The sequence below is a fragment of the Dromiciops gliroides genome, chromosome 3, assembly GCF_019393635.1.
Source record: "Dromiciops gliroides isolate mDroGli1 chromosome 3, mDroGli1.pri, whole genome shotgun sequence".
In the NCBI taxonomy this organism is placed as follows: domain Eukaryota; kingdom Metazoa; phylum Chordata; class Mammalia; order Microbiotheria; family Microbiotheriidae; genus Dromiciops; species Dromiciops gliroides.
This window is the reverse complement of record NC_057863.1, coordinates 612,768,124-612,789,938: the sequence shown is the minus strand read 5'-3', so window position 1 is coordinate 612,789,938 and position 21,815 is coordinate 612,768,124. Positions and strand designations below refer to the sequence as shown.

The window sequence follows — 21,815 nt, the reverse complement described above, 5'->3', positions numbered from 1 at the left end:
CACCAGCCCTGGATTCAGAAGTACCTGAGTTTAAATCCGGCCTCAGACACTTGACACTTACTAGCTGTGTGAGACCCTGGGCAAGTCACTTAACCCCCATTGCCCCGCAAAAAGAAAAAAAAAAGTTTTACATGCCCCTAGTCATGTAGGCTTTGGGCCATACTAGGGAATCCTAGAATTTCCTCCCTAGCAGCTCTTTATATATACCTCTGAAATCACAGTGATGCTACATGAGTGTGAATCATGCAATAATAACACAATCTCCAAAGACACAAAAACTGTGGGGACCCAGAGGTCAAGAGAGGGACATGATGGGTGTAATCATGCTGTAACATGTTTTCAAGGTGGGTGCCATGACTCACATATGGAATAAAAGACATTGTTAATAGCATATATGATCAGGAGAACAACATACACAGTAAGAGCAACATTGTAATGATTGCCAACTGCAAAAGACTCAGCAACTCTGAGAGACAGAGAACTGATAGATTCTGAGTGCAGACTAAAGCACATTTTTTCTCTTTCTTTATTTTTCTTGCTTCTCTCCCTTCCCCCCTCCCCACCCCAACCCAGGCCCACATCATGGCTAATGTAGAAATGTGTTTTGAATGGCTTCATAAGAATAATAGGTATCATATTTCTTGCCTTCTCCATTGAGTAAGCAGGGGGTAGAGGGAGGGAGATAATTTAGAACTAAAAATAGTTTTTAAAAAATAGCAGGGGCAGCTAGGTGGCGCAGTGGATAAAGCACCGGCCTTGGATTCAGGAGGACTTGAGTTCAAATCCGGCCTCAGACACTTGACACTTACTAGCTGTGTGACTCTGGGCAAGTCACTTAACCCCCATTGCCCCGCCAAAAAACAAAACAAAACCAAAAATAGCATATATGATCAGAAAAGACATGTAATAACAGCTCAAACATAATATAAAAACATAAACTATAATATCTAAAAATAAAAGTAATTTGAAAAATAGCATATGTGTGACCAGAAAAAAGAAGTAATAATAGATAATATTGATAAAGCACTTTAAAGGTTTCAACGGGCTTTATAAATGTTACCTCATTTGATCTTCACAACAATGCTGGAAGGTAGATGTTATCATTATTCTCATTTTGCAGAGAAGGAAACTAGGGCTGAGAAAGTTGTTATGGGTCACACAGCTAGGAAGTGTCTGGATCCAAATTTGAACTCAGGTCTTCCTGATACTAGACTAAATACTTCATCCCCTGTGCCTCCTAGATCATGTCTTCCTCATGGGGAGGCCAATGCTCTCTCTCCACTGTGCCATCCAGCCACTGTAATGGATAGAAAGCCCAGCTTCAAGTCAGGAAGACTTGAGTTAAGGCTGGCCTCTGACACATGCTAACTGTGACTCTGGGCAAATGACTTCCCCTTTCAGTACCTAAGACAACTCTCTTTTTTTTTCTTTTTTTAAGGCAACTCTCTTAACACTATACTTTTGGTGAGTTGCCAAAGAAAGTCTGTGGAGAGAGTTCGCTGTACCTGTAAGGTCATGGGGCTGGACAAAAACAAAAGAAATAACAAACCTTGGAAAATATGAGGTTGGTATGAAGAGAGATGGGCAGGGATAGGCAGAGGTGGCACAGTGGATGGAATGCTAGGCCTGGAGTTGGGAAGACTCTTCTCTGAGTTCAAATCTGGCCTTAGACACTTACTAACTGTGTGACTCTGAGCAAGTCACTTCACCCTGTTTGCCTTGGTTTCCCCATCTGTAAAATGGGCTGGAGAAGGAGATGGCAAACCCACTCCAGGATCTTTGCCAAGAAAATCCCAAACGAGGTCAAGGAGAATCAGAGAAGACAAAAACAACCAAAAACTTTAAAACTGTGAAGAGAAGGGCAACAGCTGGTCAGCCTGAATGCCTGGGTAGCTCCAGAATATTAAGAGACCAGCAACAAAGAATCCAGGGCATCTGACAGATAGATATTTCATGAGGATTCTCTTTGACAAGGGTCCTTCTCTTGAGGTCCGTGAACTTCTTTTTTTTTTTCTTTTTGTGGGGCAATAGGAGTTAAGTGACTTGCCCAGGGTCACACAACTAGTAAGTTTCAAGTGTCTAAGGCCAGATTTGAACTCAGGTACTCCTGAATCCAGGACCAGTGCTTTATCCACTGCGCCACCTATCTGCCCCGTGAATTTCTTTTAAAACATATTCAGATGACTGTATTTCCATATAACTGGTTCCCTCTGTCATTTTAAATCTTTCATGTATTTATTTGAAAACCTCATTCTCAGGAGGGGTCCACGGGCTTCCCCAGACTGCTGAAGGGGACCAAGATACTCCAAAAGTCTAAGAACCCTTGCTCCAGGAGGAAGGGCTCTGATCCCATGGAGGCTGTATCCACATCACTGAGATCATGGTACCATTGAAATACGGAACAATTCTTTTATGAATGCTGATTAATCCAATGCAGTATCAAATTCTTCTAAAGTCCTCTTGGGTATTTCTGTCTCCTTATGTGGGTGGGCTCTAAGCTGACTGAGGGCAGAGAGTCCATCTTCCACTTTTCTAACATCCCTACCTGGTGTCCAGGACAGAGCTCCTCACAAAGCAAGTAAGTCATTTGATTCTTGGAAGGGTTTAATGAATTAGCTGATGGTGATGGAACAGAATTGGGGGGAAAAGAGCCTCGGATGGGGAGTCCCTGGGACACCTGGGTTTTTCCTAGCTCTGTAGTTAACTCTGTGTGTGATCATGAACAAAGCAAGTGGCTTTTCCTTTCTGGGTCTTGATCTTCTCTGTAAAAATGACTGGATTGAAGGTCCCTTCTACCTCTAACACTCTATAAATATGTAAGCAAAGCCATTTAGTTGTGAGGGAGACAAGAGCACAACAGATATGAGGTTGAGTCCTAGCTTGGATACTAAATAGCCGCAACCTCTGACATATCCCTTCTCTCCGAGCTTCAGTTTCCTCCACTGTAAAATGAAAATGATAATACGCAAGCTCCCTACTCAGCAGGACTTTTGCTAGGTAATTATAAACTTGAAAGTGCTACTGGGATGAGTGATTCTTATCTTAGAGTTCTTTGGGGTCCTTTACCTCGTTTGTTCCTCTCCCCTGATAGATTGCAAGCTTCATGAGGGCAGGGACTATCTCTTGATTATCTTGTCTAGGACAGGACTCTGGTATAGAAACCTCTCATTCGGTATTTGTTGGCTTGAGTGGGTGTGAAATGCTAACGTGCAAATTAGTAACTAATTGCTGAGGGGTTGTGTCTGAGTGGGGATGGATCCGAGGGAGGGGAGTTAGGGAAGGAAGGATTAATAGACCATATGGGCTGCAAAAACAACAACAACAAAAAAAAAACCAACAACCCCAAAACCCCACAAAAAAACACAAAAGGAAAGATCGATTTGGAGTCAAAGCACCTTGGGGTCAAATGCTGGCTCTGCTATTTCTTACCTGTCTTATCTTGGTAAGAGCTTTGATTGATTTTTATTCTTCTTGGTGGAGGAGGAGGAAGAGGAGGAGAAGAAAGAGGAGGAGGAGGAGAAAGAGGAGGAGAAGAAAGAGGAGGAGGAGGAGGAGGAGAAAGAAGAAGAAGAGGAAGAGGAGCAAGAGAGCTGGGGCTGGGGAGGAGGGAGGGAGCAGAGCAGGGCACGGCACACTCAGCCTTCAGGAGGAAGAGGAGTGGGTGAGGAGCTGGTGCTGTTGAGCTGCTCAGATGGGGAGTCACCCTTCCCACCCAGGCTTAAAGTGAGAAACTTCTCTCTGTGCCCAGTCGAGCTGCCAATGCCAGGCTCTCCTGGCAAGCAATCACAGGCCAACGCTCACCAGGTTATGAATGGAAGGCCTGCTCTCACCCTCACCCACGCCCCTACCTTGTTTGGAGCAGAGTTGGGAAGCTGCCACCAGCTTTTTAGCCCCCTCGCCAGGACCCCTGTGGCTGCTGTCCAACAGCTGAGCTCAATCTGCTCAGCCAGCTGGAAAGGTCCCCAGCTTCCTGGATTCACAGAATTTCTCGGGGGGCCTTCTTGAGGCTAATGCCTGAAGGCAGCCTCTGCCTCTGGGAATGCCAGTCTTGGGCTTTCTGCCCTTGGCCATAAAGGCTTAGTGTTTATGGACATCCGGGCCACACCATCCACTCTATCTCTTCCATAGGATGTGCTCAGCAAGCACGGCAGAACTTGGATTCTTGTGTCTTAGGGTAAGTGGTGCCAAATGCTCTCATATCACTTCTATTGAGCTTGGGGTAGGGGAGTGCCCCAGGATACCACCCTGTGTATGTATATGGTGGGGGTGGATTGGTCAGAAATCCCTGGACACAGGAATAGGAAGGGGCTGAGCCCGGGAGCAGCTCAACTGGGGAACCGTCACCTGGGGAACAGCACAGGCCATTGGGCAGCTTCTTAGCTGAATTAACTCTTTTTGCTAAGCACAGAGTTCAGTTGTTTTTACAATCATCCATTCAACAAGTCCTTATTAAAGGTATACCAGGTGTCAGGCACTGTTTGAGGAGTTGGCCATAAAAAGACCAAAAAATAAACAAACAAACAAACAAATAAATAAGAAGAAAAGAAAAGAAACAGTTTCTGCCCTCAAGGAGCTTATAATCTCACTGGGGAAATAAGACTTTCAATTCAACATTTATTAAGCTCCTACTATGTGCCACATTCTACAGTGGGGATATAAAGATGAAAACTGATAGAATCCCTGCCTCCAAAGAGCTTATACAATCCAAGGTGTGTGTGTGTGTGGGGGGGGGTTATTCAGGGAGGTCTAGTGCCTCTGATGGGAGGGCTTGCCCAGCCCTTTTCAGGGCTATTCAACCACCTTTGGTGTCCACCATTCATTCACCCAGTTCTCATCTGTGGCTCCAAGAAGCTGTAGCACATACTACGGCCACACTCTGATAAAACTGTCTCAGCAGATAGGCTAAATCAGATTTAGTAGGACTCCTTTGGTGAGTTGGGTGGGGGGTATGTACCCCAAGAATGTGAAGACTTCCCCTTGTTGGAGGAGAATAATTTGTCCCAGTGGTCATAAAGGTGGCTGAAGCAGCTGCTGTGGAGCACTCAGAGCTTGGTCAGACATCAAAGACACTAAGGTCATCCATGCATCCCAGGCCATCGCCAGCCATCTTGACTTTTGTCCTGCTGCTGAACTTCCATGACTCTGGAAGAGAGTGAGGCTGACCACTTTGTGCAGCTCTGACTCCCTTAAATCCAATTCATGCCCAAGTCAAGACATCATCCATGATGTCCCGGGTCCTCTGAAAAACAAACAAAGGACAGGCAACAAGTCTAAGGGGCAGGAGACTACTCCATAAATACATATGCTACAGGGCAGAATATGAACACACAAAGGCAAACAATGAGAAACTGAGGAGGGAGCAATCACTTTCTTTTTTCTTTTGTTTTCAGGGCAATGGGGGTTAAGTGACTTGCCCAGGGTCACACAGATAGTAAGTGTCTGAGGCTGGGTTTGAACTCTGATCCTCCTGAATCCAAGGTTGGTGCCTTATCCACTGCACTACCTAGTTGCTCCAGGGAGCAATCACTTTCACTACTTCCATAAACATTTATTAAACACCTAATATTTGCAATACAGTGGGGATACAAAAACAAGACAAGACACAGCTCCAGCTCTCAAGGAGCTTACGGATGGAAGTGGGAATAAGAGGAATACATAATAACGAGAATACAAATTGTAAGGTGTGACGAATGCATAGGGAAGCTCTAAATTGTGGTTTGAGGTTTGAGGTGGGAAATAAACAATTTACAGCTGGGGTGGTTAGGGAAGGCTTCAGGGAGGAGATGGCACCCAAAGAAAAGGAAGAATTTCAAGGAAGAAGATGTAAGTATATGTTGGGATTGGGGTGGGGTGGATATAAACAAAGACACATTCATACATTCATTTACCTATCAAATATTATACACCTACTATGCGCAAAGCTACCTGCTAGGCACTCTGGGGGATTAAAAAAAGTCTCGTTCATATGAACCCTGTCTCCAAAAAAGATAATTGAACATATATGAATAATACAAAACTCTACGAGGCAGTGGTATGGTAGAGAGAGCTCTGGACGCAAATCCTGCCTCTGATGCTTAGTAATCCAAGTCCATCTCCCAGGGTCTCAGTTTTCTTATCCTTAAAACAGATGGATTGGAGTATGTGGCCTCCAAGGTCTCTTTCACCTCTGTGTCTCTGATCCGGTGCCCCCTTTCACACAGACAGTAAGTGAAGCGAAGGGATGGAGCATGAGCTTATACTTCCTGTCTATGATCCTCAGTTGTCTCATCCATAAAATGGGGGTAATAATGCTTGTACTACCTGCCTCACAGAGTTGTTGGGAGGAAAGTGCCCGGTATAGCTTAAGTGCTATAAAACCAATCACGAGTTTCCCTTCTGGTAGAGAGGAATGAAGTGAACCATTATGTCCATCGGGCCTTTGGCTGCAGAGGGGAGACCAGCTCGTCTAGAATGGCCTGTTCTAATAGGAGTCTGGTGAACAGTGAGATAGGAGAGGACCAGAAGGAGAGAGTCAACAGTAATGGGATAATAGTGTCATTTAGATAGTTGTGGCCTGGAGTCCATTTTTAGCTTCACCTGGAATATAGGCCTGGCACTGGACTTTCTAAACTTGACAGTATAATGCTTTAGTCATCCATCCATCCATCCATCCATCCATCCATCCATCCATCCATCCATCCATCCATCCATCCATCCATCCATCCATCCATCCATCCATCCATCCATTCATTCTCTCACAAGAGCCAGGATTAAAAGCAAGTGAAGGAATCACAAGGCACCTAGAGCATAACATAGAGGATGTCATGCATAGAAAGGCAAATTTTGAACTCAAATGGTTCTTTGTTGTCCTTGATGTGGAGATTCCCATCTGGAATGCAGAACCCAACCCCTCCCCCAGCAACCCAACCTTTTAAGTGACTGTTTTCTACCTCTTCCCACATGTATGCCATGGAAGGTCCCCTCAGGGGGCTGAGAGATTTTCTCAGTTTTTTCCTCTTTCCCTTTTTCTTTTCTTTCTCTAGGATGCCAATGGATCACATGGGATGTCCATTCTATGCTCTCATTAGGTGACCAGCTCATCTTTTAATCTAATAAACATAGACAATTTTTAATATGGCCTTTTATAAACACACACACACTTTTAATGCTGGGAAATTCTGCCCTTTCGAGATTTTTTTTTTTTTAGTTTTGGTCTCCTACATTATACTGGATGTTACAGTAGAGGAGGCCCAAAGATTCCCAGCGGTCAGTAGGGCACATGGCATGTTTTTGCCCTTGCCCAGGATATACAAAGGCATTATTTCAGGTCAGCTCTGTCACCGCAGAAAGAACCCTGAAGACTCAGGGTTCTGTGTGAGGGCACAGCTCAGCCATTTATGAGCTAGGTAAAATAGGTTCATTTCTGAGACTCAGTTTTCCCATGGGTAAAATGGCTATGATTATATTCCTACTACCTCCTGAATCTGAGAAAGAAGGTAAGAGGAGAGTTCTTTAAGCTCCATAGAAATGTGGGCTATTATCATTCACTCATTTGTTCAATTTCATTTTATTAAACATTTATTCATTCAACAAAGATTTATGAAACAAAACATAGCACTTGTATTATATTCAAACACAATAGAGAACGTGAATAAGGGAAAGTTAATAGACACGAGTGAGGAAATGATCCCAAGATCACAGGGTTCAGAAACAAGAAGGGGACTTAGCATGGAGAAGATCAGAACTGGGAGGGCCCTTAGAACACAGAATGTCAGAACTGGGAGGGCCCTTAGAACACAGAATGTCAGAGCTGGGAGGGCCCTTAGAACACAGAATGTCAGAACTGGGAGGGCCCTTAGAACACAGAATGTCAGAGCTAGGAGGACCCTTAGAACATAAGATGGTAGAGCTAGGAGGGAAATTAAAAGTCCATCAGCTCAGTGTCCAACTTTTACCTAGTCCCTACATTTTAGAGGAGGAAACTGAGGTCCAGGGATATAAAGGTCTTCTTAAGCTCATACATCTTCCCTTTCTGGGCTACCCTTCCCATGAAAGTCTTTCACTAGACATGTGAGATAGCCACAAAGGCCTACCAGGTACCACAGTCAAAGGCCAGGTGTGGCTCTGGGTCAGCGGGGAGATCTTTGCTCACAGCAGCTGGCATCCAGCAGGTGTCCACCAGCTGGCTAAGTGATAATCTCTCTCCTGTCTCCTGGGGTTCCTTAACAAAGGGCCGCTGCTGACCTTGCCTGGAGACAAAGGCCTTGCTGTGAGTAGTGCCGTCTCCTGTCTCCTGCTGAGGAAGAAGGGAGGGGAAACTTGTCGAGATGGGGTCTATGGCATACCATATACTGCACTGGACCATGTATAGGCCAGGTCTTGCAGAGATAACCCCTGTGTGACCTTAGTTGGGTCACTTAATTTCTGGGGACTGGGTGGGGGGAGGGCTTGGCCTGCTTGCTGGGTGAGTCTGTGTGGCCCAGGAGAGGTGGGGTTCCCAGCTGTTCCTGCTGGAAAGAAAACAGGCCCATAACTTCAGAGAGAGTGTGAGCTCAGGGCTGGCTCCCCAAGGAAGAATGATTACATTTCCCCAATTTACTAATTCATTCCATACTGTGCCTTGACTAGGGGCAGGACTAAGGAAAGCTAGGCAGGCGGGAAAGGGAGTGGGGCCCAGAAACCAATCATTCGGTTTGACTCCCTCTTGTTAGAGATGAGAAAGCTGAGGTCACAGGTCCAGAGAAGGCTAATGACTTATCCCAGGTCAGACAGAGTAAGCGACAGAGGTAGGATTTGAATCCACTTCTGGATCTGTTTTAACATTTCTTTTTTTTTCTTCTTTTTTTCAGTGAGGCAATTGGGGTTAAGTGACTTGCCCAGGGTCACACAGCTAGTAAGTGTCAAATGTCTGAGGCTGGATTTGAACTCAGGTCCTCCTGACTCCAGGGCCAGTGCTCTATCCACAGCGTCATCTAGCTGCCCCTCAACATTTCTTAAAAAACTAAAGGGGAAGATACGGAATGTAGGGAGAATTCCCTCTTCTCCTGGAATCCCATGGGGTCTCTATTTCATCACGAGGGAGGAAGCAGGAGGACACGGTGGCCAATGGGGACGATAGCTCTCATTTCAACAAACATTTGTCAAGACTGCACAGAGTGAAAGGATGTAGGAAATAAAAAAGGGTCCTGCCCTCAAGGAGCTGACAGTCCAGCCTGGGTCAGGGTTGGTAAAACACCAAGACAGAAAAAAAATCCTAACATGCAATTAACACCTACTAAGGGCATGGGGTCATTTTGGCCATGCTAACTTTTTTTTTGTATGGGGCAATGAGGGTTAAGTGACTTTGCCCGGGGTCACACAGCTAGTAAGTGTTAAGTGTCTGAGGTAGAATTTGAACTCTGATCCTCCTGAATCCAGGGCTGGTGATTTATCCACTGTGCCACCTAGTTGCCCCCCTGACCACGCTAACTCTTGAAGCTGATGGAACCATGGGTCTTTTTTTAAGCCTTGAAGGTAAAAAAGTACACAGGAAAGATGCCCTCAAAGGCCCACTCAAGATTCAAGGAAGGAAAAGTCATTTCTTTTTTTCTTTTTTCTTTTTTTGGTGAGGTAATTGGGGTTAAGTGACTTGCCTCGGGTCACACAGCTAGTAAGTGTTAAGTGTCTGAGGCCAGATTTGAACTCAGGTCCTCCTGACTCCAGGGCCAGTACTCTATCCACTGCGCCACCTAGCTGCCCCAGGAAATGTCATTTCTTGCTGGGAGAATCAGGGAAGTCTTCCTGGAGGTGACACATGAGTTGGGCTTTAGTCAATAAGCATGAATATATTAAGCACTTACTATGTGCCAGGCACCGTGCTAAGTGCTGGGCATATAAATACAGGCAGAAGGAAAGACACTGGTGTTGGGTCATTGATTTTGAGCTAGAAGAGACAGTGGAGGTCATCTGGCACTAAAACCCCTCAGTTTACATATAATTAACTGAATCCTAGAGAGGTTAAATGATTTTGTCCCAGCCCACATAGTTGGCCCTAGTACCAAGAAGACCTGAGTTCTAATCCTGACTGACTCATAATGGCTATGAGACTGTTGTCAAGTCTTTCTAAAACTACCCATAGCAGAAAAGGTACTGATCTATATTGGTTTCCTTATGGAGAATTCTCAGTGAAGTCACTGGTCTAATCCTTGTTTTATCACATAGGGAGCAGAGGAATGATTTAAACCCAGATCCTGTGATTCGAATCCAGGACCCTTCCCACTGTACCTCATTGCCTTCAAGGATGGGCAGGAATTCACCCTAGGACCTGGGGGAATACTCCTGACGTAGGGTCCAGGCTTCATAAAGACACAGAGATGGGAAAATCTAGGTCAGAACTGAGCAATGTTAAATGGGACAAACTTTTTTGCCCCATAGAATGCCCAGGTTCACCCGGATCTCCCATAACACCTTGCAAACATATTCTGTTTGTGTGTCACATATGCCTAGGAGATGGTGAGCTCCATGAGAGGAGAGTGACTCTATTACCCAAACTGTGGGTCTCCTTCAGTGCTTAGCACTGAACTACAAAAGGTAGTTTAAATGTTTGTTGAATGGGCTGGAGCATAGATTATCTGGTGGGGAAGAAGAAATAAAGTGGGAGAGGTTGGGTGGCATTTTTTTGTGGAGGGCTTTGACCATCAGACTAACGGTTTTAGACTTTATTTGGTAGGCACTGAAGAATTATCCAAGGATTGGGGGCAGAAGAGGGTAGATATGAGGTAAGGAAGATTCAACTGGAAGCATGTTAAAGACCCATCAGCTTCCAGCCACAGAAACAGCGGCAAGAGGAGATGGTCAGAGGTAGCAAGTTCCTTCCTCTGGGGTTGAACTGACCAATGTTTTGGCAGCTATAAAATGGCCAGTGATCTCCAAGAGTCAAGAAACACAGGGCCTGCATCCCAGAGATAGCATTAGTGGCTGGGTGACCTTGGGGAAGTCACTTCCCCACTGCAGGCTTGGAATTTCCTCCTCTGTGAAATGGTGACAACTACAAGGCCCAGTTTCTATCCTGCTACACTGGCCCCTGTTAAGGGACAGTCCAAACTCCTAGGATCATCCTTCTTAATTCCCATTTCTTTATGTAATAATTGCAATGTGAGCTTCCATTTCTGCAGTATTTCATAGGCCACCCAGGTAGGAAGTTCAAATTCTTTGTTGCCATTACAGATAGGGTTTTGTTTTGTTTTTTACATTGTACAAGGTTCAAAGGGGAAGTGACTTGCCCCTCCCTGGTCACACACATGTGAGCAGGTTTGGGAGCTAGGATTTGAACCCAGGTCTTATGGTTTCACATGCAGGCACGGATCCACTGAACGAAGATGCCACCAAACCTGAGGCTGGGGCAGGAAAAGGATTGGTGGAGAGAGAAGTAGCTCAGAAATAGAACTAGGGCTGATGGGATTTTAGGGGCCAACTCATCCAATCCTTTGATCTTATAGGTCCCAAGGAGGTTCGGTGACAGTTACACAGATAATAAGTGGAAAAGGTAAAATTTGAACCCTGAGGCCTTTCCTCCCCGAGGGAAACTGCTTTGGGAGGTCCTTGGTATCTTATTAAGTACCTACTATGTGCCAGACACTGTACTAAATGCTTATATGTATACACACACACACACACACACACACACACACACACATAAAATCATTTGATCCTCATGAGAACTTTGCGAAGTAGGTCCTATGATTATTCCCATTTTACAGTTGAGGAAACCGAGGCAAAGGTTAAGTGACTTGCCCAGGATTACACACACAACTAATAGATTTGGTTTTTTGTCGTTTTTTTTTTTGTTTTTGCAGGGCAATGAGGGTTAAGTGACTTGCCCAGGGTCACACAGCTAGTTAAGTGTCAAGTGTCTGAGGCTGGACTTGAACTCAGGTCCTCCTGAATCCAAGGCCAGTGCTTTATCCACTGCGTCATCTAGCTGCCCCACAACTAATAGATTTGAACTCAGATCTTTCTGACTTCTAGGCCCAGCATTCTGTCCACTGAACCACCTAGCTGCCTTAGCTGACTCCTGATTCATCACAGGGCCCAAACCCAAAGCTTTTCCAAGTTGATAGGTCCTGCCAGGACACCCATTCCCCAATAATGAATAATCAATCATTCATTGTATCTCTTTGCTCCTCATAGCAGGGAAATGCTGCAATGTAGCCAGCAGGGGGAGCTCAAAGAGTGTCATTTTGTGGATGGGGTGGGGCAGGGGGAAAGGAAGGCCAGGTATCCAGGTAACACACACACACACACACACACACACACACACACACACACACACACACACACACACACACACACACACACACACACACACACACACACACACACACACACACACACACACACACACACACACACACACACACACACACACACACACACCCGTCCACCCCTGGCCACCATCATCAGCCTCTGTTTCAGTGCCAATGTGTTGCAGCAGCCCGAGCCAAGCTGACACATAGTACAGAGTCCCAGAGAATCACAAAAACAAAGTAGTTCTGGAAGAAACCTCATAACGTGGGATGTCAGAGCTGGGAAGGGCTTTGGAACATGGAATATCAGAAGTGGAAGAGTCTAGAACCTAAAATGTCAGAGCTGGAAGGGCCCTTAGAATATAGAATATCAGAAGTGGGAGAGCCTTTAGAACGCGGAATGTTGGGGGCAGCTAGGTGGCACAGTAGATAAAGCACCAGCCCTGGATTCAGGAGGACCTGAGTTCAAATCCAGCCTCAGACACTTGACACTTAACTAGCTGTGTGACCCTGGGCAAGTCACTTAACCCTCATTGCCCGCAAAAAAAAAAAAAAAAAGAAAAGAAAAAAGAAAGAAAGAAACCCAGAATGTCAAAGTTGAGAGGGCCCTTAGAGGATGGAATGTCAGAATTAAGAGGGACCTTACGGACAATCTAACCCAACACTTAGAGGCCTTCCCAGGTGACTGGGTTCTCATCCTGTTCTTCCTCCCCTGAGTCCCAGGCACTCAGCACTTGGCCGCCCTCAGACACAGACACATGAAGCTTCCAGGTAGAAGTCCTTTATTTCAATTACAAAAGTGCCACAATGAAAAAACTACAGTAGCACAAAAAATAAAAACAAAAACAAAAACAAAACCTCCCTTCCCCCAGTTCCCACAATCATCTACACACCTGGTAACCAGGCTAAGCCAGCTCCCTCCCAGAGCAGCCTCTGACTCCGTGCCCCAGGGGCTCCGGGGGAGGGAGCAGGGCCCATTGTCTTTGTCTCCAGCAGAAGCCTAGGCAGCACTGGCCCAGCAGAGGGGAGGGGGGTGGCCTCAGACTCCTGGTCTTTCCCCTCCATCTTTCTCTCCTCTCCCCTCCCCCAGCCCCACACAACATGTGGAAACAATCAGGACTTTCCACATTCCTTTGAAGGATTACCCCAGCCCCGATTGCTTCCAGCTGGGATACCAGGTTGCCCTTCACCCTGAAACTCCTGAGAATGGAGACAAATGGATGAGGGGAGAAGGGGGGAGGGAAAGAGAAGGGAAAGAGGAGAAGGAAAAAGGGGGAAGGTAATCCATGGAGAGAGGGGAAGAGAGGAAAGAAAGAAAGGGTGGGAAGGTAAGAACAAGAAGAAAAGGAGGGAGCAACCACCAGAGGGCACACTCAGGGCACACACATTCACTCCAGGACAGACCAACATATGCTGCATGGTTGGGGCCCAGGTTGGTCACATTGGCTTGCTGGGATTTTTTTTTTGGGGGGGGGGAATGAACTGGAGAAAGACTATTGGAACTGGGACTTGGTCAGCTAGCTTGGGCTTCGGCCTTAAAAATCCTTCCCACCTTCTCTCCTCCTCCCTAACAGACCCCAAAGTTCTATAGAAATGACCAGGTCCCTGGAGTGTCCCTACCCCTGGGGCCACAGACTTTTGCTCTGCTGGCTGCCTTTGGGGACAGGGAGCAAAGGCAAGTAGTGCTTGACTCAAATCAAGAAACTCAATAGATGGCTCAGCAGGCTGTCCTGGGTCCTCCTGGTCTTTTGGGGGTTCCAAACTTTAGCTGGTTCTAACTTTGAGCCTCTTGGTTGACCTTGGGCAGGGGCTCAGTGGACTCTCAGGGAATTGGTCCAAATGGAGGGGGAGAGAGCGAGAGGGAGAGAGCGAGAGGGAGAGGGAGAGGGAGAGGGAGAGAGCGAGAGCGAGAGCGAGAGCGCGCGAGAGAGCGAGAGAGAGCGAGAGAGTGTGTGTGTGTGTGTGTGTGTGGGGGGGGGGGGGCTTTGAAAGCCAGTCAGACACTTGGTGGGAATTCTTTGTGGAAAGAAGAGGTTCTCCCTAGGGCAGAGCCCTAAATAAGGCACTAGAGAACTGAGATGGGACTAAGGACATGGTGGGTAGGGGGTGAGGGTGGGGAACCAATCCAGCCTTAGTTAGAGGCAGGAGCCACAAACCCCAGGGGCCACAGTGCAAAGTTTGGGGAAAAAGTGGTGTGGGGAAGAGAGAGGAGCAGGGAGCGCTATAGTGACCAAGAGGTCACCCGGGCCCTATGGAGAGCTGGGGTCAGCCAAGCGCAAAGAGGATGATGCCAGGATGCTTCAGCTTAAGACACAGCAGCCAAGAAGGGGTTTTCTGACCCCCTCCTTTCTCTAACAGGACCCAACTCCAGCAGCGCTTGGCCTGGAGGTGACCAGCATGGTGGATGCTGGGAGTTGGACCAAGGACAGGAGGCAGTAATGGGTACACATCGGTCAAATGACAGAGGAAGGCAACCAAGGGCACTGAAGCCTTAGGAGGCCCAGGCTCTGAAACCACAAGCCATCCCTTTTTTCTGGTGTAAGGGGTTTGTGGTTTCTGTTGGTAAGCTACAGAGGACCTAAGGAATCCCACTCCCCAGCTCCTCCTCCTCCTCCTCCTCCTCTAAATTCCCTTTAAAAAGTAGAACACAGGTGGAAGGGATTATCTTCCCTATTCCCATCCCCTTCTGGGAAATCGGAGCCCTTGCTTCAGTGGCTGAGGGCTGTCATGGCTGAGTACTGGGCGGGGGGCCCTCAGGATTTAGGTGCCAAGGAAAGGGGAGGTGGGACAGTGCCCAACACTGATTCTGCCATCTTGAATCTCTCCTCCTGATCTGCTACCCTCCTCTCTGATAATGGGACTCCTGAGGAGACCCTAGAAGGAAGTCTTATGGTTACTCAAAGGCTTAGGATGCCCCTCTAGTCCCTGGAGGCTTGGCCTCTGGGAGTCATGTTCTCAGCTCAGCCCTACCAGCCCCTGCCTCAACTCAGCAGCCAGGAGAGGGGGCTGGGGAAGGGTAGTCACGGTGGGGCTTCCCTCGTCCACAGGTTATTAAGAAAAACATAATAAATATACCAATCCTTTCTTTAAAAAAAAAGTGTTTTAAATGCATTTTTCCCTGAAGATTTCCAGTGTATTCCACAATGTTCCAAAACGAATTTCCCCAAAATAGAGACTTTTTTTAAAAGCACTTAACACAGTGGTATCTGTGGGTATAACTGCCATTCCCCAGCCCAGGCGGGATGAGGAACAGACAATGACGCCAATTCCCTGCCCCTGTCCCCAAGCAGCCGGACAGACACACAAACACCTGTCATGGCCATTGCAAGAGTTGACTCACAAATGATTTACGATTACAGGGGTTTTCACAGTGGATCCAATCTCTGGTTGGCACCAAAAGCCCAAGGTTTGGGATCCCTTCACACGGAGAGCTCTTTCGAAGGCGGAGAGGGAGGGTGTTTGGGCAGGGAGGAGGGACAGGGCAATGCCCTCAATACTGGACAGCCGGGGCCAGTTCTTTCATTCCCTCCCCTCCCCCCGGGTCTTTGTCCTGCCTGTCCTCCCCATAACTACCCATCCTCCTCTTCCACCTGGATTCACCTCTACCAGACTTCACACTTTCGATGGGGGTTCATAGGGGAGCCAGGGGCACACTGGAAGTGTTCTGAGAACTCCTTGGAATTCGAGACGGTGCCGATGACCCGGAAGCGAGAGGGGCTGTGGGGATCTGTGATGAGGCCTTCATGGGAGCTCTCAGGGGTACGGACTGAGCACCAGACCTGCATTAGGGGGAAAAAGAGAGTGAGTAATTAAGTGAGAGAGAGAGAGAGAGAGAGAGAGAGAGAGAGAGAGAGAGAGAGAGAGAGAGATGTAAAGAGTCAGGGCAGCATGCTTTCTTTTCCATATCAGAAAGAGGAGAGACAGTGTGATATAGTGGCAAGATTGGTGCATTTAGAGTTATGGGTTCAAATCCCAGTTCTGCCTTTTACTACCCAAGTAACCTTGTGTGAGTTGCTTAACTTGTTGGGGACTCAATTTCCTCATCTGTGAAGAAGAGGTGGTTAAATGAATGGGGCCTGTAAGGTTCCTTTTCAGCATTAAGATACAATAATAATAACAATAAAAAAAAACAGGGGACAGCTAGGTGGCACAGTGGATAAAGTACAGGCCCTGGATTCAGGAGGACCTGCGTTCAAATCCAGCCTCAGACACTTGACACTTACTAGCTGTGTGACCCTGGGCAAGTCACTTAACCCTCATTGCCCTGCAAAAAACAAAAACAAAACAAAAACCAATAATAATGTAGTTCTTTAAGTTTTATGCAGCACTTTTTATTTATTTATTTATTGGTGAGGCAATGAGGGTTAAGTGACTTGCCCAGGGTCACACAGCTAGTAAGTGTCAAGTGTCTGAGGCTGAATTTGAACTCAGGTCCTCCTGACTCCAGGGCTGGTGCTCTATCCACTGCGCCACCTAGCTGCCCCCTATGCAGCACTTAAAAAAAAATTTCATTCGATCCTTACAAAAACCCAGTGGGGTGGGTGCTATTAGTATCCTCCTCCTCCTCTTCTTCCTCCTCCTCCTTCTTCTTCTTTAGTATCTTCATTTTACAGACATGGAAACTGAGGCTGACAGAATTTAAGTGACTTGCAGCTAATCTGAAGCAGAATCTGAATCTGGGTCTTCTCGACCTCCCTTTCAGTGCTATATCTATTATGCCTTACTGCCTTTCTCAAGGACGGTCCTTCTAGCCTCTGAAAGACTGCCCAGGAGAAGGGAACCCAGGAAAAGTACCTCACGTGTGGGAGGAGGAAAAGATGGGTAGGATGGCGTCTCCCATCCTTCCTATCTACCTGTCTATAATCCTCTTTCCCTTTTGGGACATAAAACCCACTCGGACTCCCTGCTGCAGTCCCAGGTCTCCAGCAGGGACCCCTCTTGTAAAGCACTTTACAAACCTTAACTATACAAACACTGGCTGTGGTTAACAGATGACGAACCTGATGCATAGGGACATGAAAAGGCTTTCCCAAGGTCGTACAAGCAGACTGCGAGGGTGGCCCTGGGTTCAGTCTAGTCTACCTGGGGATTTCCTCTGGAATTATAATAGCTAACATTTAGGTAGCACTTTAATTAAGGTTTGCAAAGAGTTTTACATTTGATCCTCACAACAGCCCTGGAAGAGGTGCTGTTATCATTCCCATTTTGTAGATAAGGAAAGTGAGGCAGACAGATGCCTGAGGAAGAATTTGAACTTGGGTCTTCCTGACTTCAAGTTCAGCACTCTAGATGCCTTTGAGGGTTTCCCATGGGCCTCCCTGCTATGCTAACTCTCCCTACACTGGATCCCAGTGGTTGCCTTTGATGTGCTTGGAAGAGTCTTGCTCAAGACACTCTTGCAGAAGAGAGACCAGTGGACCCACCTGAGCGAACCCAAGGAAGAAGAGCTGGTTGTTGGTGAGGCCCAGGGTTGGCAGTGTCTCCTCTTCTCCATTCTTCTGCACCCAGTTCTGATAGGCCTGTGGGGGACAGAGAAGAAATCTTAGTGGTCATGGAGAACAGGGAGCTGAGGCCACAGCAACTAGGTCTGGAAGTATGGACACATAACTCAGAGGCTTATGGGCCTGCTAAGGCCCAGAGACTTTGTGGGGCCTTGGTCCAGCCTGTGAAGAAGAGGGCTCATTAATTTATTCATTCATCAAACATTTAGTAAGCTCCTACTATGTGACAAGTGCTGGGTATGCAAAGGTGAAAAGCAACAATCTCTACCCACCAGGCACTTATACATGCTACTATTAATTAGTTACTCAACAAACACTAAGTGCCTACTATGTGATAGGCATAGGGGAAACAGATTCAAAAATGTCATCGTGGCCTCCTGATTTCCTCTCACATCCCCTATATCTAAACCATTATTTCCATACCATCCCTCACACATATTGTCTTCTCTCTACTCACACTTTAATTCAGGACTTCTAGACCAGAGGTGCCAACACACGGTTTGGGGGCCCCAAATGTGGCCCACAACACTCCCAAGAGCAGCCCAAACCAGATTAAAATGTAACTGGGAAATATTTTACCAAATATATAAAAATACAACAAAACAGGTAAGAATACATTTTAAAACTAATTTACTATGCACCTCATGTATGGGGGGGCGGGCAGGGAGCCTTATGTATGGATTAGTGGCCCGTTTCTATTTGAGTTTGATACTACTGCTCTAGACTTAAAATTTTTTTTTGTTATTCTGAGTTTGAAAAACACAAATAAACACCAACGTTTCCATATACAAAGAAGAATAGAATAAGAGGACTGCATATAATGCACCAGTCACAAAGGCCAACTGCTCTTAGCATCACTGGCTGGCTGGTCTCCCAATACTCCTGTCAGTTTAGTATGCTGTGAGGCAGAGGACTATAGTAGATAGAAAACAGGCCTTACTGTAGGAAGCCCTGGGTTCAAGTTCTGCTTTGAAGACCTGGGGCTGTTTGACCTGGGCAAATCACTTAACCTCTCTTGCCTCTAAGCCTATAAGTCTCAGGAAAGAAACTGACCTTAATTAGTAGGAGACCCTGATAACAATGAAATCACAGAGTCAGTCCACAAACAAAATCTAGTTTTTGCTCTAGTCAAATTGGATTCCTCACCCCCCGACCCCGGCCCCACCTTTGGAAACAAGTTCCCTAAGCCAGAAGTGAGAAGTGCAGTCCCTGCCCCAGCACACCCTGTTGGATTCCTACCCACTCCGAAAAGCTCGGTTGAAATCCCGCTTCTTCCTTGATGTTGCCTGTAAGCAATAATAATAAGAGCTAACTTTTCTACTGTTTACCTTAAAAAAAAAAAGAAGGGCAGAGTGAGTTGTCCAAGATCATAGGTGTCAGAATCAGGATTTGAACCCAGGTGTCCCTGGCTCCAAGCCCAGTGCTCTTACCACTACACAATGCTGCCTCTCATAAACTTCCTCCTCAAAGCTGATCTAGAACTTAGTTCTGTACCTCTTCAATGTTTCAATCATCTAATATTGTGTATTATGTTTGTCTGCGATGGTATGTTGTCTGTGCCTCCACTGGAGAATAGACTGCATGAGAGCAGTATCTATAAGAACTCTGATTAAGCTGTGACCAATCATAATTAGAGATGATGAAGCCTCCTGAGAGTTGATGGACTTGGGATGTCACACGAGACATACAGTTTTGTGGTTGGTTTTTTTTGTTTGTTTGTTTGTTTTTTGTGGGGCAATAAGGGTTAAGTGACTTGTCCAGGGTCACACAGCTATTAAGTGTCAAGTGTCTGAGGCCACATTTGAACTCATGTCCTCCTGAATCTAGGGCTGGTGCTTTATCCACTGCGCCACCTAGCTGCCTCCTGAGGCATACAATTTTGGACATGGCCAATGTGAGAATTTGTTTTGTTTGATGGTTTTGTTTCCCCCCTGCCTCCCTGCAATGTGGTGGAGGGAGGTAGGAGACGAAGAAAATATATTTGTGTAAATTGAAAAAAATTAAAAAATTAAAGCTGCTTCCCCCAAATTAAATAACTGTTTGGTGATTGAATCATTGATTTTCCTCAGGGCCTAGTGCCATGAAGATGCCCAGTAGATGTTTGTTGGATTAATGCCTCCTCCCTCCCAGTAGATTTTGTAAAAAGGCAGAAGCTGCCATGTCTAAAGAAATCAAAGAAAAAGGACCCACATGTATGAAAATATTTATAGCAGTTCTTTTGGTGGTGGCAAAGAATCAGGAACTGAGGAAGTGCCCCTTGAGTGGGGGATGGCTAAATAAATTGTGATATATACATGTGATGGAATTCTATTGGGTGATAAGAAATGATAAAGGAGATGGTTTCAGAACCTGGGAAGACTTGGGTGAAGGGAGCAGAACCGCGAGAAAAATTTATATAGTAACAGCAATATTGCAAAGATAATTATTGTGGAAGACATAGGAACTGTGCTCCACAAAATGACCGCCCGGAATTCTAGAGGACCAACGACAAAGAATGTTACCCACCTCCTGACAGACTGGGGATGGATTCACTAAGCTGAATGAAACATATATTTTTGGGACATGAACATTGTGGGAATTTGTTTTGCTTGACGATACATAATTATTACAAGGGTTTTTTTCCTTTTTTTTTTTTAAATAGTAGAGAGGGAAAGAAGAAAATAAATTTTTGTTCATTGAAAACAAGCAACGCCCACCCCCAACTCAAATTTGTACCTACTTCAGTACCAGATATATCACTCGGCACATAAGAGGTGGGTTTAAAAATTTGGGGGAGGGGGGCAGGGCAATGAGGGTTAAGTGACTTGTCCAGGGTCACACAGCTAGTTAGTGTCAAGTGTCTAAGGCTGGATTTGAACTCAGGTCCTTCTGAATCCAGGGCCAGTGCTTTATCCACTGAGCCACCTAGCTGCCCCTATAATAGGTATTTAACGAATGTTTGTTCAGCAAGGGACAACGTCCCAGCAATATATATCTGGTCTCTCCTAGTTTCAAAGAAAAAACCCAAACCCTCCTTACCCGATAGGCTGCTTTGAGGCCTCCGTTGTCAGCGATGTTCTCTCCCAGTGTGTGGCGGCCATTCACTGCCTCTCCGTTGACTGTATAGTGGCTGTACTGCTCCACCATACACTCGGTCTGCTGCTTGAAGGCCTCCACAGAGGAGTTCTTCCACCAGGGCCGAAGATTACCATCTTTGTCATACTCCCGACCTAGGGTCAGAGAGAGGAGGCTTGAGAGGGGGGAGCCATCAGGGGCCGGGGGGCTGTCTCTTTCTCTCCCCTCATGTCAGCAGAAAGTACCTGAAGCACCTGATGATATAGTACCATACCATAGTAACCAGGGTCCTCCGGGACAATGCTACCGGACGATAAGCCCAATGAGGACAGGGCCCTTGTCTTATCCACACACAAAATTCTTCCTAATAGCTAATGCATATCGCATGTAAGGTTTGAAAAGCACATTATATATAGTATCCGATCTTCTCAACAATCCTGAGATGTGGGTGTTGTTATCCTGGAGACAAAGAGGTTCTCTGAGGGTGACCATACTAATATGTTCTGCACATGGAAGGTGTCTGCTAGATGTTAACTGAATCATTGGTTTCCCTGGTGTGCTTGGGATGTCTCCTGAGGAATGAAGGTCCAGTTGGTCCCGCATATATGCATTAACTATTTTGAAGACTAGGAACCTGAAGAAAGATGACTTCATGTTCATACACACCCAAGCCCTCCAATACCCACATCTGAGTTCTTTACTTGATATCCAGTTTGACTTTGCATTGATTGGGAGATAGGGGGTGGAAGTGGGGTTGTCAACACTCCCTAGGGAAGAGGCAATCTCCGGTCCTTCCTACCACCTTTTGGCCTCAGTTTTCTTATATGTACAAGAAATAAAGAAAGAAGCATTGATTATGCACCTAGTATGTGTTAAGAGCTTTACAAATATGATGAAATGATTCATCCTCATAACAACTCTGGGAGGTGGGTGTTATTAGTATCCCTGAGGCTGAGAGGAGTTAAGTGACTTTCCCAGTGTCACACAGTCAGTAAGT

General features: G+C 46.2%; 1 protein-coding gene across 3 annotated transcripts in view; it reads right to left on the bottom strand.

Annotated features, from left to right (window-relative positions):
* Positions 1-14,280: 14,280 nt before the first annotated feature.
* ECE1 (endothelin converting enzyme 1) overlaps positions 14,281-21,815 on the bottom strand; it is a 203,161-nt gene continuing 195,626 nt past the window's right edge. For all 3 annotated transcript variants that reach the window (XM_043992075.1, XM_043992076.1, XM_043992074.1), the window contains exons 17-19: positions 20,783-20,973; positions 17,687-17,782; positions 14,281-16,042 (exon numbers count right to left, since the gene is read on the bottom strand). In XM_043992075.1, the coding sequence (XP_043848010.1) occupies positions 15,866-16,042; positions 17,687-17,782; positions 20,783-20,973 (464 nt within the window). In that variant the 3' untranslated portion in view covers positions 14,281-15,865. The remainder of the gene's footprint in view (positions 16,043-17,686; positions 17,783-20,782; positions 20,974-21,815) is intronic.